Source organism: Varroa jacobsoni, unplaced genomic scaffold (genome assembly GCF_002532875.2).
Source record: "Varroa jacobsoni isolate VJ856 unplaced genomic scaffold, vjacob_1.0 scaffold_1058, whole genome shotgun sequence".
Classification (NCBI taxonomy): domain Eukaryota; kingdom Metazoa; phylum Arthropoda; class Arachnida; order Mesostigmata; family Varroidae; genus Varroa; species Varroa jacobsoni.
In genome coordinates, this window is record NW_019213960.1 from 95,243 (window position 1) to 112,084 (window position 16,842).

The 16,842-nt window shown below is 43.3% G+C and overlaps 1 protein-coding gene across 2 annotated transcripts in view; it reads right to left on the reverse strand.

The window, feature by feature from the left end:
* The window catches only part of LOC111266141 (uncharacterized), a 53,605-nt gene that overhangs the window by 10,027 nt on the left and 26,736 nt on the right, over positions 1–16,842 (reverse strand). For both annotated transcript variants that reach the window (XM_022843339.2, XM_022843338.2), the window contains exons 3-13: positions 10,868–11,191; positions 8,685–9,674; positions 8,181–8,376; positions 6,643–6,802; positions 6,283–6,451; positions 5,577–5,854; positions 4,063–4,316; positions 3,221–3,799; positions 2,581–2,813; positions 2,123–2,413; positions 966–1,784 (exon numbers count right to left, since the gene is read on the reverse strand). In XM_022843339.2, coding sequence (XP_022699074.1) covers positions 1,609–1,784; positions 2,123–2,413; positions 2,581–2,813; positions 3,221–3,799; positions 4,063–4,316; positions 5,577–5,854; positions 6,283–6,451; positions 6,643–6,802; positions 8,181–8,376; positions 8,685–9,674; positions 10,868–11,191 — 3,650 coding nt within the window. In that variant the 3' untranslated portion in view covers positions 966–1,608. The remainder of the gene's footprint in view (positions 1–965; positions 1,785–2,122; positions 2,414–2,580; positions 2,814–3,220; positions 3,800–4,062; positions 4,317–5,576; positions 5,855–6,282; positions 6,452–6,642; positions 6,803–8,180; positions 8,377–8,684; positions 9,675–10,867; positions 11,192–16,842) is intronic.

Sequence of the window (16,842 nt, forward strand, 5' to 3'; positions counted from 1 at the left end):
ATAACCTTAGTTAGTGCATGTACATGCATAAGTTTAAGGATGTGTCGTCACAAGTGGCTTCACAGATGCAAACTATCTCGGTCGCCACCTGCCCGTCTGTACGACTTAACAACGAACGTGCAGTTGTGACAAGACGGAAACTTTCTTTTTTGGTGCTCATCCCCTTTGCTGTAACATCTATTGTTTATTAGACTTTTTAGGAGCATTTTTCGTTCGTTATCGTAAGAGAGACATTTTTGACGTCAACATTACTGCAGCACTCACAGCTGCTGTCGTTGTCATTTGGCGCGGGTAGATCCATTGAACAAGTTAATAATAAGCGTCACAGGCGTCGTCTACGCTAATAATAAGGACCGTATTAAACAACGCCGACCTTATTAAATACGAATTCGGTAACAGCCGTCAGTGTTCGTGTATCGTTCCTTGGTGCACTGTCATAGTAAATTTTGCGTAATCGCGCCGAGGTCACGACGGATCGCGCCATTTTCCACCCAGGATCAATGGTTCTATGAAAAAGGGGGTAACTTTTGTAGCCGTCTCGAGAAGTTGAATGGCTTGTTCGATTTTTCTTCTGTTTATGTAGAGATGTGTGTGTATTTGTTTCGTTGCTTATGCGGGACGGACTGGCATACGAGGCTATTATTTGATAGATTCAATGGTTACGTGGGTGTCCATGGTGTATAAGGATAATCGTAGTAGCTGCTAGGTGGATCAGTACTGAGCTTCTGTATAGCCAGGCAAAGTCGACGCGTTCCTAACTTATACATCATGGACATACTATGCCAGCTGTAGAAGCAGTGAAGTGGTAGCGATCATCCGATACGCAATTGAAAAACGCATCTGATTGTTTAACACATAAGAAGCATTTCACACTCGACTGACAAGAAAAACATTATCACCTTTTTACACTCGTCCGCTCAGCATTGCGCTGATGAATTTCCTGTGCATCATTAAAAAGAACAGACCTTTAGTAGATTAAGAGCGCCTCGGAACTCAGAAGGGCCATGGTAACACGCGACACACGTTCCCACGTACATGTTACAGTAATTCGTTCATTTGACTGATTACGCATAGCTTCCTGAGGGCTCTGGACCCGAAGCCGTTTGTGTTAAACAGTTTCCCCACTCGAAACTCGGTCACCGATCAATCTATGATATTTAAACCAGTAACCACAAATCATTTCTTGTTAAAAATGTGGCCCGTTTTATAAAATCGTTTTTTTAGGTTTTGCTTTATTTCTCTTGCTATTTTTATTATTCTCACTGTTATCAATGAAAAAATATCCAGAAATCTGAATCGACGCACCCTTGGCCCATCGATTACATTCAAAGCAAAACAGCGGGAAGTTCGTCTCGAGACGTGCACAGCCCTGGATGCTTAAGATTGCGCCGGTTATACGTGTCAATGTTTTAGGTACAATTTTGCTCATTTATAACGCCGTACCCTTGGTTCCGTTTTCCAGGGAGGATTCTGTTTAGGTTGCAGTCGATAGATTGTGGGCAATTGTCGTCGTGATGAATAGTCTATAATGTTGTCCTTGAAGAAAATTATACATATAACGCTGATTAAAGACGCTGATCCTGTTTTTAAAGTGTTTGCTTTTTGCGACTAGTGGGTAAAATTCTCCTCTTCCTCCTCACTGAGTGGTGGACTGGGCATATCTGGACAGGCCGAGGGCCCCGTAACCGTCCCGGCAGCAAAGGCCAAAGGTGATACGTCGAGGATGAGCTTAAGACAACGTGCAACTTGAGCGTTAGTCGCGCAGCACAATGCCGGTGTGTGGCCTAGGAAATCGCAAGGTACGCAGGCACAAGAAAGTGTTGTAAATTGAACCCATAAAACGCAGAGAAAATGGGGTGTATACATTAATTATTTTCAAATAAGAACACAATAATTGTTTTACAAAAATATCTACTGGCAATGATCCACCGTTGACATTGTGATAAATAATAGGTTAAAAAATATGATAGCGGGTTGGCAAGCGTACAGCTGGCGTGTAAGGAGTTACAAGGAGTTATAATAATAGGGTATACAATTATTCGAGGAATATTTTTATTACCATTTGATATGTGCCCGCAGTCGATAGCTGTACTTTTGTTTACTGCAAACGAAATGCTCTTACCGAATCGATCCTTGGCTGTAACGTCAGCCCCATTCTGAATGAGCAGCTGGGTGGCGGACACAAGGCCGTTGCGAGCGGCCAGATGCAAGGGCGTCCGGCCCTCATTATCTGCCAAATTGACTAGCGTGCCAAGACCAGCTGAATCGGCCTGTATCAAAGCGGTTATCGTGTGGGGTCTATCAAGTAACAATTGCACTACGGCTTCTTGATGAGCCAAGCAAGCCCGATGAAGCGCCGTTGCGCCTTTACAGTCCTGGGCTAACGGGTCAGCACCCCGGGATAACAAAAGTTCTGTGAAAAAATACCCAGTTCTTACTTGTTAGCAACAGAGAAGGTTTTTCAATCACGCTACTCTATTGCTTAGTTTCATTTGAATTGATCTATAAGCTTCATACTTCGTGAGCAATGTTTAATGTACTGATATATAAAGGGTTGCCTCGACGGCCAGAGGAACTTACCGATTACATTACACTGTCCATTTTGGGCAGCGAGTATCAACGGTGTACAGGCAAGGTTATCTCGTTCGTCGACACGGGCACCGCGTGCTATTAGGGCGTCGCAGTTCCTCGACACTCCCCGAATAGCAGCCACATGTAATGCAGTGCGTCCTCTGGCGTCTCGGGCATGGACCGACTGCCCTCCGAGCAGTTTGATCAATGATTCCAATAATGATACACCGTTAAGGTGGCCCCTGTAGTGACACGTTCGAAAGAACTTACCTAGTTTTATTTCTTCTGCTGCTTTTATTAAGATGATACTTACATATATTAACCAAGCTGGTATCTAGACATACTTAATTATAGGTATCAAGTACAACACTTTCATTTGGATGTTTACTACCCGATATTATTTTTTATAGAGTTGATCCCTAACTTTTCGTCCGATGAACAAATATTTTTTTCTAGAATTTCTAGAATAAGAACAGGGATGTAGCTGAGTTTTCTAACAGGATAAGATCAACTTATTTCGAATCACTTCAATAAAAGACTTTTCTGGGAAGACCGAGTGATCGTTAAGAAAGTCTACCACAAATAAGATGCAGTGCCTACGTGGCACTGAAAACCGTCGACCCAGCAATACAACAAACAATGTACTCACGCTGCACAGTGAAGTTCACTGAAGTGTGCTCGCGGGGCGACGTGCATCTCTGCGTCCTCGCTCATCTCCTCCTCAGCCAGACGCAACAATAATGTGACACACTCGCGATTTCCTGAATAACAGGCATAATGAAGAACTGAATAACCCTGAGGGTCTCGTAATGCCAAGAGCGACCGACGCCCACCGAAAGACAAACCGTTGGCAGCGGTCACGCTGGCCGTCATCGAGTCTGTGGCTAGTTCTGCCTGTAGAGCCTCAGCCAGAGCTTGCAAAACCTTTGCATTGCCAGTAAGTGCGGCCAGGTGAAGTGGACTCTTGCACGGCACCTTTACCTTAGTGAGGATCGGAGCCCCGGATTCCAACAACTCGCGAGTCGCTTCCGGATTGTTGAACGCATAGTGAAGTACACCAAGGCCCCGGTTGTCACGCATCCGAACATCGGCGCCTTGCTCTAATAGGGCGCGAATTGTTTGACTTGACGACCGCATAGCCGCGTGCATTAGCGGAGTGCGACCCCGTCGATCGCTAACGTTCACATCGTACAGGCCGCAGTTGAGCAGATATAACAGGCAATCCTCCCTGAGGAAACAGTCGCATTCAAATTGTACAGTAGTTCCATTCACAATCATGTTTTAATATTACTAATGCCGGGAATAAACGCGTGTCTTAATCCGAGCAATAATGATTACCATTGTTAAAGCAGCTTGGTGATGCTAGTTCATCTCTTCTCAGCCTGAAACTACCACCTATTTAATCTAATTATGCATGTGCGGCTGAGCACTATAGAATTTCCTACTCAGTTGCTCTGTTCTTCTGGTCATACTGTTGCAACAACTTCCTACCGATTGTGTCTAGCAGCAATTATTAGAGCAAGATCCGGCCTTTGAGCGGACGACGCTGAGGACTGCGCAGCTGACCCTCGACCGTGTTCATCATTATCCTCCTCGCACTGGCTAGCGTATTCCAGGAGCAAGCGAAGACACTCAAGATGACCACTGCGAGCTGCTAACTCCACGGGCGAAAGCCTTTGTGTCGGAGCCATGGGAGGGCAACCTATGATTGTACGAATATCATCATTCGATAGTTGGGAAAGAATCTACAATGACAAAAAGAAAATAAAAAGCACATAATATTATCGTCTTGGGAAAGCACCTGGGAAACAGGACAACTGAGAGAGCAAGCATTATGAAACATCCTGGATGTCCTTGACGAAGTACTTGACAAATATCGGACCATGTCACGCGAACGGATTACGGCATTTGCTTTTGTCGACAGATCGAATACCCGCTCAAATCGAAAGCACCAATAGGAACCGAAAGTTTGAAGTTCTAGAAGTTCGATGCACCCACATTTAATGTAAACCGCAGATTTCCTTTTGTTCATGAACGACCGTATCAGTTAGCATAATAGCATTTTCCGGAGACCACTTTCGAATAGTGAATGAAACTTGATGAAGCAAAATGCGTAATGGTCGTCGATACTAGAGGCACCTGAAGAAAAATATCTGAAATCTGCCTTCGTCCTTCGTTTGCTACCTTCCACACAGGAGTCATGTAACCCGATGAGGTATTATGGAAGCAGCAGTGCAAAAAGGGATATCCTGCAGTCCTGTGATATCGAAATGAGCGCTGGTGTATTTATCTATGTTATAGTCATATGGGAGGCATAGCGGGAGAGATTATCCGTTTGCTAATCCTTAGCACCCATAGCTGCTACAGCTTGTTAATACACTTTTCCGTGACCACTTATATATGACCGTTATAGAGAATATAGACAGACCTACCTGTACTTGAGCCTCTCCTAGGGCGCTCACCCACATCAATTGCCAAACATATATGCTTGTATATATTACATAACTCGTTTTTTGGCTCTATCCTTCGAGAGTTTTTTAATCCTAAAGTTCTGAGTTCATCGCATCCAAATGATTGTGCTTACTACGTAAGAACGTTACTAACTGTGACACACCCAAATTACTGTATCTGCTCTTTCGTTCCTTGAAGGAATAAATGGCGAAACGATATTCTCCGGGTGGGCAAGGTTAGCATAAAATCTAGCTTAAAATCTGTAATATTAAAATTAGAAAACGACTGTGAGCATATACGAACAAATTCGATACTTTAAAATAATGGCAACGGTCAAGTGATGTCACCTATATTAGCCCCTGTTCTCGTGCTATTGCATCTTCTATGCGGGTGTCGGAGCGCAAAGTGCGCTGAACACATCTTCGTAAGTTAGCATTGTTTTTGCGACAGTGCAAACTCAATTAGCGTTCCTATGCATGTTAGTAGCATTTTTTTAGTAGAAGATCTGCTACTGCTACTTTGAATTCGAGATCTAAAAGATGACATGAACGTACCGTCTTGAGCGCCATGTCGTTTCCGGCGTGGGCCGCATAATGAAGTGGGCCTGCACCTGAGACGTCTAGAAGTTTACACCATTCGTCAGCTTTGAGCAGTCCAAGAAAAAAGTTAACGTATAGATCGTCCTGGAGGGCGCAGGCTAGATGGAGCGGAGTGCGCCCGTCCACATCGGGACGTCCAGCGTCGAGAGGCGAACGGTGGCTGAGATATGCCAGTAAGTTAACATCACGATGCTGTTGCCGATTTGCCACGGCGTAATGTAGAGGGGTGCGTCCTGGACAAGATAGATTAATAATTGAAAAATTTTGTAATGCTTATTGGAACAATTGAAAGGTCTTCATCGCAGTCGCTTGTACATCTTCTGCTAACCTAACATATGTAAGATAAAACCTATCTGTTAAGTGACTATTTATGATTATTTTTTTTGAAAAACTTTTGTCCTATATATATATATATATATATATATATATATATATATATATATACACATACATACATATAGAGAATAAAACACTGCTAAAAAATATTTGATAATTTCATAATAAAAGTGAAGAAATCTCTAAATAGAAAATGTACAGTGCCCTACATCTTTTAATCGAATTCACCATTATGTAAAAACGAATAAAGAAAAAGGAATATTTTTGAATTGCAACGATTTTTCAATATCATTCATTTTCATATTAACACGCTAATAAAACTAACCGTTCGAGTCGACTATGACATCATAGGACAGACTTTTAGTGACCTTTTGCTCCCCGAGGAAGTTATAAAATTCGGAAACCAGCTCCAGGTTTCCGGCAAATGCCGCGCAGTGGATTGCCGTCCGGCCTGCGTTGTCTCGTCCCAAAATATCGGCACCTCCGGCCACCAGCTGAAAGATGCAAAAAGCAGGCCACACTCAGAATCTGTTTCCAACATACTACTAGAAGCTATTCCAACAACTAAAAACTAATTTTAGAAGAAGACAAGTTCTCTTCCCTTTCAGCTGTTCCTGTTCACATTTTAACTATACCTAATTAATTAGTGTTAGGACAATAATTGACCTACATAGATATGTCATACCTTATGGCAAACGCCGGAATGACCATAAAGCGCTGCCAGATGCAGCGCACTGCTTCCGTCACGAGCCGTGTGACTCGCCTGAGCACCCCGATTTAAAAGGCATTGGACCAGCAACTCGTGGCCGTACCGAGCGGCGATGTGTAACGTGGTAAGACCATGTCTGTATGAAACGATATTGAACGCAAAAATACCACAAAATCAATAGCAGATCAATGGCAATAGCTGCAGTATTATGAGCAGACCCAATAGAGTTCGTTAACGAGTGATTTATTTGCAAACTTCCATAAAAATCTCATACTGTTTGCATAAGTTGTATTGACGAGCTTTTCTCGATTAACCAGTTCAGTATAGACTCAACGTCCCAGCGAAGCTAAACCGCCTATATGCTAACAGCATATGTGGTCGTGGTTCGTATAATTCACTTCCATAACTTCTAGGTTTCTACCTTTTTTTTTTTCTATTCTGTTTCATGATCAACGTCAGCATATAGTTAATGTTAAATACCTATAAAGCACGGTTTTAGCAATTAAATAAGTCATGTTAATGCTACGAGTGGGTATCTTTTGTGTGCTCTAACCGCCAAAGGTGGAAATAACTAGAAAGAAATAAACAACAACTGCTAAAAGTAGTGCAGCAACGCTACGAGGGTATGAGTTTTTTTCCTGAAACGATACAGTGTAGTCTGATAGTTACTGTGATAGTGTAATGATAACGTGTTTGTCTATTGACATAGAAGCGGGAATAGACAAACCTTCTTTTATGCTTTGAGCACTTGTCTGTGTTGCTGGGGCAGGTGTAAAGTTTGAAACATTCACCTGTCTACCATTTGGCTGGAGCAAATCGGCCTAAATCACGCGCGGCTGATAATTGTTGACTATGGGACGACACCAAAACCGTGCCTTGATGTCAGGCAGCCTGTCATAGATGAGTTGCTGACGTCAAACAGTCAGTGTAACTCTGGCTACCTTTGTTATAAGGTCATGCGCTGTTCCGAAGAAAATAACCACGCATAAATATATCCAGTAGCTTGCCACGGTCGTGGCGACCGGACTGATTTATAATGTCGCTTTAGCCATTCTCTGTTTATTTCTTAGTCGTCGGTCGTTGTCAGATTTTGTCGAGCGATTTGAGCAAATCGGCTCTAGTAATAACATTGAGGTAAAAAAAAAACGCAGAACACTAAATATGCATAGATAAACGGCTAAAGGTCGTCTGTGCGTGAGCGTAAATGTGGACCGATTAGATAACAAGGATATTGGACTGATGGATACAACAAGCCATGAAGGATAACAAGCTATTGGACTGTTTTTATTCCACGAGCTTTACACACCATCTAATGACCTTTTAGCAACGACTCTTTCGTTAAAAAATATGAGAATCGTTTACAATCAAACGCCTGGCTTAACCGTACTTTTTACACGTATAGAAATACCGAAAATTTAATTTCACATAGATAAGTTTATGGGCACGACCTCGTTCTGAATGCCCATTCCTGTTCCAAATGCTAAAACTATTTCGAGATGTCCCTCGTCTCTCACCGATCAGCCGTGTTGAGTTGAGCTCCGGCATTAATGAGGTTTTGGGCCCTTGTGACCCTCCCGTGGATGGCACTCATGTGAAGTGGCGTTCGTCCGGATCCGCTTTTGGCATTGACTAAAGCGCCCATCGCCAGCAACAGCTCAACGCACGTCCCTCCGTGAGTGGAGGCTGCTGCGTAATGAAGTGGCGTATAGCCTGTAATGTAGGGCAAACAGAAAAGCCGTGCAACACAGACGAAATTAGGCGAGCTCAAGCCGAGAACATAGCAAAACAGTGTTCACATTAGAGATGCTGACAAATACGACGTAAATAAGAAGAAACCAATCGAAGATACTGCGAAGAACTTTGCATTTCCACATGATAATGTACAAACCAATAGGTCTGCACGATTTGACCACTTATACATTTGCTGAGAAAGCTACCCAGCTGGTCGGAATTTCAAATCAGCCGATTATAAGCACATCTTCGCTCACGTACCTCAAGAACAGAATAGCCAAACTTACCTAGCGCGTTTTTGGCTGATACGGGCGCTCTGGCCGCGATTAAGCACGATGCAACTTCGGACTTCCCATTGAGCGAACATATATGTAAACCCGTGTTACCTCGGCCGTCGGGCACGTCGAGGCGAGCCCCCATTGCCAACAGCGCTTGAACTGCGCCAGGCCGTCCCCCGGCGCAGGCCGCATGTAACGGCGTGAGCCGATCCTGGTCGAACACCTCAAGTTGGGCGCCATGTTGCGCAAGCAGGCGTAGAAGATCGGCGTGCCCAAGAAAGGCTGCATAGTGTGCGGGACGCCGCTGTTTCTTATCGAGAATATCCGGGCTGGCGCCGTGATCGAGCAGAAGTTTCGCCATTTGCACGTGTCCGTTGAATACGGCGTGGTGTAGGCACGTCCGACCGAACTTGTCCGATATGTCGAGAAAGTTAAATTTCAAATGAGCTGACCCGTTCGTGGCGGCCTGTCGCCGTTCCTGGTGAGCGAGAATCGCTTGGGCGCATGTCAATGCGTTGTTTGCTGCCGCCACATGAAGAGGTGTTTGCCACAGTTTATCTCTAGCGCTAACGTCGGCACCAGCCTCGAGCAGTACTCGGCACGTTTCGCCGTAATCGGGCCAGTCTTCCTCGTCGTCAAGACCGGCCAAATTGAGCGTTTGGAAGGTGGTGGCCGATGCTAAGGGATGCGACTGGAACGAGTGTGAATTACAACGAACTAGACCGACGATCGAATTTTCGTTGCGTGACGAATTCGGTAAGCCGCAATTATTATACCATTCATTGCTGCCGTTGCTTTTCGTTGCTGACCATGAAGATGACATTGGTGGGTTGGTTGTAACTCCGAGATCTGTTCGCCCGTTCGGCGGCAGTGAGGACGCTGACGACAAAGTCGTAAGCATTGCCCCGGCGTTCAGCAGTGGGTTGTGTGGATCAACTGAAGTGTTCACTCCGCACTGGTCAGGTACATTACCCAGAATCCAATCGAGCAAGGCTTGATCTGGCGGACAAATTTGAACACCGATACAATTTCTTTAAGTTACCTTTCTATCAAATACCAGGTCGAATATCTCTATCTCAAGATGCTATTGTATAGCTCACGACATGTCGACTGGATTACAGTTTTTGTATTTCGACAGTTAGTAAAACAACGACATCTTTTTAAGAGCATAACGCTTAGTAATTATAGCACTGATATTATTCGTTGTAAAGCACTAAATAACTCCTTGTATTCACCCCTACATATTTGCCTTTCTGGCAGGACTTACATCGAGTCTGTAACCGCATACAAGCTGAAAGACCTTTTCTCCCATATAATTACGTTAGTACACTTTATACGAACGACGGGCGTTTACAAGCGATCACGCTTAGGTATATTACAAGTCTGCTCACATATCTTCAGCCAACAAGTCCCATGCAAAGTGTACCCACATATGCAATTCTAAGGCATAGTCAATTTCCGGTGGCGTACTGGGCAAGGAACGTACGTCGTAGCTAGCAAATGAAGGCCATTTGATATTTTGAGTAGCTTTGCCCACCGTCAGCTGTTAGCCTTATCAAACTACAGGACCGAGAGGCCAAGTCAATGCCAAAGAACTGACATGACCTGAAAGGCACACAAGTGCTCGGTTTTAAAATACGTTATTTTTCGACCCCGTCTTTGGAGTGCTTGCGACGTCAAGCCAATCATTAAATAGCTCACATCGAACGTAAGTAAGTAAAGCAATTGTCAGCGAAGGTGCTGCGAAGAATGCTGAATTTTTTGAGGTTTCTCTACCTTTCAGACCAAGCTTTGTCAGCTAAAATTTATTCTTGGTCTGCAAGCACGGAAACCTAACGCTACAAACATGGTTGGACGTGGAAAAGAAATGTAATACTTTTTAATGTACCCCAAATGTACTGCATGTGAGTAGTCTTTTCTAATCGTTATACCGCGGACAAACGCTTGAAGTTACCCTAACTTATCTCCTGTCTCTATCAGCAAGTTCCCTTGTCGCTGCGGAGTTATCTAGATCTTAAGTTGGGACCTGTCTAAGTTTCTTTAATCAAAGGATCCCTGATATTATTATTATTAATCGGCCTTTCTTATTCTCGTTTTCTTTAAATGTTGAAATGTCTCCATCTACACACCTCAGATATTTAGGAGGAATGAAACTGCCAAGTCATGAGCAAATCACCGCAGTGCGTTCTTACCATGATTATAACTAGCGTTGCCGTTGATGACGGCAGTAGATGATCCAGCGACAACGTTTGACGCAGAAATTGGTGTCGATACCGATGTTGCCCCATTGGTAAAATGACTGATCGTCACAAGGGGTTGGGGCTCCTTATACGGACTAGGAAAGTTTCCTCCTGAAAGAATTCGCCGATTAGGCGGTAAGGGTCTGTCAACATCAAGGCCTTGCATCAGGTCTGGCTTGAGAGCCTCCTCCTCACGCGCACCCGGGACTTCTTCACGACAGCAGACTCGGTGTAGGGGCGTAATCCAAAATACGTCCTTCGCATTGACCCGCGCACCTAGAAATTAGTTGTGCAGACCCAAGCAAGAATCGTACATAAAACGGCAGCGGTAACGGCCAGCATGGAAGACGAAGTTAAGCACACGAAAATGAAACGAAATTCAGATTAGCAGTGAATGTTGCTTGTGCTTTTTATATTACATTGCACAGCCAAATAGATCTATATTTAGGTTATTAATCTTGTAACTAAAGGAACAAGACTGAATTGTGTACAATTGCTGTTCTTTTTCATCACTCCATTATGTATATATATATAGCTGTCGCCGTAGCGGTTCTCATGTAACGAAGATTTCTCTACCAGTTAACTCTACTCGTATCGGTCTATGTTGTGTACTGTTATATCAACGCGCGCCATTTTCTGCTACATAAAAACCAGCGATAAATACAAAAACTGACGGAAAACCCACGAATCTTTTATATAGTGCCATCTTATGGGTCGTGAACTACCAACCCTCTGCATGATTGCTTGACAGAATGCGCCGGAATTAAAGGTCGAAATACTCTGCGATCATTTCTTTTTGCATCATCTTATTTTGATTTTTATTGTATTGGGGGTTGCTTGTAAGAAGTGTTCGATGTACCAATTGACCTCGTTATCGCACCGCAAGCAAAGCTCGACAATATCAACTAATGCACGTATTATATATCCTAATAACCCCAGTTGTTATTAACCCACCACGGGCGGTTGTTTCTTTACCTACGCGGGAGCCGCTCTGGGAAGTAACTGAACCATCAAGCTCGAAAAATCTAGGCCTCTGGATAGATAACATTGGCTCGACCGAGCCGTACGGTGTCGACAGAACGGCATCGCATACATCCAGCTGGATACGTTAGCGTACGTCTGAGGAAGAGGTAGTTTGTAATGTCAAGGTTGCTAAAGACATAACACTAGGCTAGTAAGCACGAAAGGCTGAAAGACCGGGAGGGAGGAAACCAAATAAAATCCTATAGCCAATAGCAGAGCCATTACGATGACAGCGTGAGTGTGTGTCTAAGCTTGCCAACTATATGTTCGAGATTCTTACAACAAGGCCAAAGTAAGCACGCATCAAATAGAAGACACCCGGTCTCGACGTCAACCGACCGCTTATATAATGCGCGCGGTTCCTGCTTCTGCTGCTGTTGCTAGAGATCTACACACACGGCGGTGTTTAAACATGGCGATACGATCTTCCATGACAACATCTGCTCCATGCAGTTCACGAGGTTTGTTCTAGCTAAAAAGGCCGAGACGAGACAAGCTGCTGCTGCTGCTGTGACCCATTGCCTATTAGTTTGTTGTCTATTGTATTAGTGAGATGCTATTGAAAAGCAGGGCCATAGGCCCACAGGACTGTACGGATCGAATCTAGCTCGTTGTTTATATGAACAAAGGTTTTTGCCGATGAGCAGCTTATCGCTTAGGTGATTGAGGTATGTGAATATGAAGGCAGATGACAAGGTGACTAGCTGTGAATCCCGGAGCAGTTTGATTAAAAAATAACTAAAGGATTTTACATCATTATTTTGATTTATTTATTAAATAACTGAGTAGATAGTTAATGTGCTAGGTGTGGCAAGCCAAGATAAGCGGTCGTAGCTATAAACATACACAATTAGTTATATTGATATTTATTTTTGCAATTCCTATTTGCCAGGGCAACACGGACATATCTGTATCAAGGGAGAAATTAGGCTGCGAACATTTAAGCGGATCCTTTGTAATGAGGTAAATCTTGCACGCTATGCTGAACAGCTGATTCTGGGAGCTTGGTCACACAGAGAGGATAGCCGAGACGAGAAGAATCATTATTTCAATTCATTCTGCAAGCCGGCACCAGTAAATAAATTTTGTTTTTTTCAAATTTTTTATGCCAACAAGATCGTTGGATTTCACATATTCTTCAACCTTCTATTGTGTTTTCCTTATAATGATAGAACAGTCTATGAAATATGGTGCATGCCTCAAGCTGAGCGCTACATTTTTCACCCTTTGACAGGCGTGGTTTTGTGATGCAGATTAGAAAAGTCATTTCACATTAGGATACCCAAGTATGTTTTTTTATTATCCCTGTTTTATGCATTTTACGTCGAGACTCGATAAGCTGTTTTTCGGCGGAAGTAATTTTGAAAGCACGTTTTGATAAGATCGCGTGTGCTGATAACTCAGTGATAAGGTTGAGATTCACGAAGTATTGTTGATGCTCGACGTGTTGACCTTGTCCAATACTATATTCATTGTCATAAACTGTCCCTCTCAGTAAATGCCAGTGCATGCTTCGCTACGGTACACACCAATCGGCAGAGACCGACAATAAGGCAACATCCTATCTCCAAAGAACGGTGGAGCGCCGCTGAACATTGCGTACAACGGAAAGGGGCACACGACCTATCATTTAACCAGAGTATTACCTGCCACGACCTTTTCAAAAAGGCAGTACAGCCTGTGACGAACGGAAGAGCAGAATGTACTCAGACATGATATTCTTCAGTGGGAAATGCTTGGGAAAGGTGAAGGGAGATCGCGCAAACCTTGTCCTCAGACGGCCAGCATATGGTAGTGAGGGGATAGATGCATTGTTCCCATTGTATGTATACCTAAGAGGGCTAGGACGAAAAAAAAATTAATTGAAAACGACCGGGCCAGGCGTTCAAATGAATACAGATAATTGGCTTTTTCTTTTCTGGCTTCAAATCCGCTTTCAGTCAACGTTTTATCTATGTTTAGTGATTCGAACCCGTGGTTATCGACCGACACCAAATAGGCCTACATCAACTAGCCGCATTAAAAATAAACCTCGTTATATAAACGACACAGAACACCAGCCCCGATGAATAGACTAGATTAAAAATTAGATAACGATAATCCATGGAAAATTACTTTTTCCTATATAGTACTTACCCACTAAGCGGCATTTCGGTCTTCTCATGTGTTTTGTTAGACATATCTATTAGATAACACCATCAGCTCTCCACAAGGGCTCGCTTACTGGCGCTACCCCGGACCGCTACTGAGTGAATTCCATTGTGAAAACAAGAAAAATATGGCAATCGTTGCTCAAGCCGTCGTGTGATCATTGAACTGGCGGCCAGTTAGCGCTTTCTATCGGATCATCAACTATCGTGTAACTTGTAAGATATTTAGTGCAATATTTATCTATATATGTATGCGTTTTACGTTCTCGTGGACGAAAACTCTCTCTGCCTCTTTCTTTCTATATATATATATATATATATATATATATTGTATGATAATATAATCAATGGGGCACCCATCGAAGGACTGGTTGAACAAGAGGGCGCGTCAGAAGTCTTTCGGCACTTGGCGATCTCTGCCGGCTACTGCCGGGAAAATGAAAGGGGCTTCGGACGCCGCACGTGGTGTACGTAAAAAAGTTAGTGCAGCTTTAACTAAAATGCGGTTGTATGGAGCCAAACACAAGTTCAATCGAACGATCAAAAGGGGTTTTTGCAATGTCCATGTTTTGTACGTACGTACATACATCAGAGTGAATGTGGTATAAGGCGGCACACAATGGGTATACAAGAGTGGCTATTAGTTGGGTTCATGCAAATCTGGAAATAAAAAAAAAGTAATCTAAGCACAGAATTTCCACGAAGTACGCAGGCAAACTCCGTGCCGTGTCCTTCCACTAATTATGGGCTAAAACTTTGTTAGTGTCGATATACGACATCGAAACTCTTCGCGTAAGCAGATCTGAGTTAGGCCAAACACTAGATTTTAATTAGGAAAAACCGTCACGGGCTTGCTGGAGCCGATGTGCGTGACTGATATGCACAATAGTATGCTTGCTTTAACCTTAACCAAATGTTAATGATGAATCGAACGAGGTTTTTCCGGATATTTGCTGAAGAGCGTACCAATGGCGGAATATCTCTTCGACCAGTGAAATGTATACCTTCGACAAGTTTAAATTATGCTCATAATTAACATAGAACAAAAATATCGGTAAGATCAGAACTTTTTTCATAGAAAAAAAAAAAAGGACTGCCTTTGATTATGTCAGACCTGCGAAGTCAATGCGTGCTGGACATTATTGGTGGCAGAAATTCCAACAGAACAATACCCAGTTAGCAATTTTACCTATGCAATGGTCTGGTACGATTGACCTCTCAGAAACGCACCGAGACATTCAAGTTTACGCCGTGCTACTCGTAACGATAAAAACGATCAAAATCTCGAAATCAATAACTGACTAAATACTTTCAGTCTATGTGCCCCATAGTACTATGCCTTACATACGAATAGTGCCCGCGTGACGCTTAATCATGAGTAAACGTTAAGGAACTGATCAGCAGCAGTAGAATACTATTATCTATGTGTAAGCATGACTTTGAGACATGAAAACATGAGATCTATCCTACAAACGGACTGGGAACAAAAACAATATAATAAACAAGCGGCTAGATATTGATATAAGTAGAGAGTTTTGCAGAGAGAGTTTTTTTCTCTCCTATACTCCACCACTCCCCGTTCCACTTCGACTTCACACCTCAGCCCAATAAACAAGTGTCCTTGCTAAGTGTTTTACTACTATGTCGTCGCACTGCTCACGAACAAATGTACGGAACACAACTAATAGTACCATAAATACGTGCGTGTCCAATAGAGGCGGTTCGTTTATGTACGACACTGGAATGATCTGAACGATTAATGGCGTTTCATTGTGCCTAACATTCGTACGTACATAACCGCATGACAGACAAATATCTATACCTGTACATACTTATTAAATACTATTACGTAGTGCTATTAAGTAGAATATCAGATGGAGTGTCGTAAATGGCCATACGGGTGAAGGCACTAGTGCTGATTCTGTTGCGTTGGTTGATACGATACTATTGGTATAGCTGGACTGGAACTATTACATACCTGTACGAGCAAGATGGCTGCATAATTATGGTTGATAGCTATACGCTGTGTGTACACGCAGTGTGTACTGATCAAATAAGAAGTGCTCCCTTGTTGGGGCTAGCGTCAACATTGACGAATAGAGTACGTAAAACGCCTAGAAAGTGCCTATGTGTCATAAAGCTGACTATAGAAATGATTAAGGAGTCTATGATTACGCCGACATTGGAGCTGTTCGGAAGGCTGGCAGATATTCTGTTTGTGTTGTTTCCGTTTCAAGTCAATAGCTATGACCCACAAAATGCTAATCGATGGGTCGGCAGAGCGCTGCAAAACGGGTTAACGGAAATAATTTCGTCTAGATGCACTAGATTGCACCAACGAATCGTAAGTAACGACTTCCCGTTTACGCGGGCTGCGTTTACGTCACTTCACAGGCTTCGGTTCTTGTATGAACAGAATAATTTGGTGTATTATCCAAAAGCCGCATCAAACTAACATCCAGAAGAAGGCGACAAGTGTTGCGGTATACTGGTTGGAGCGTAACACGCTTTTCTACTCATCCGTCCGGCAGAGACTGTTTCCTGTACTGTGCTTGCGGTCGGCTATTACCCTAATCTCTTTAGAATTAGACCACGCACGTACAACTCAATCGACGCGAACCCAAAGACGTTCGCTTTGCCCCAGCGTTGTTTCATTATTCATTATCATTCGTACGGGTTACTGATACGCGTACCCCTTGAGGACTACGGCGACCGCTAGGACTTATCAATTGGCTGTTATAATTGACACGTAGA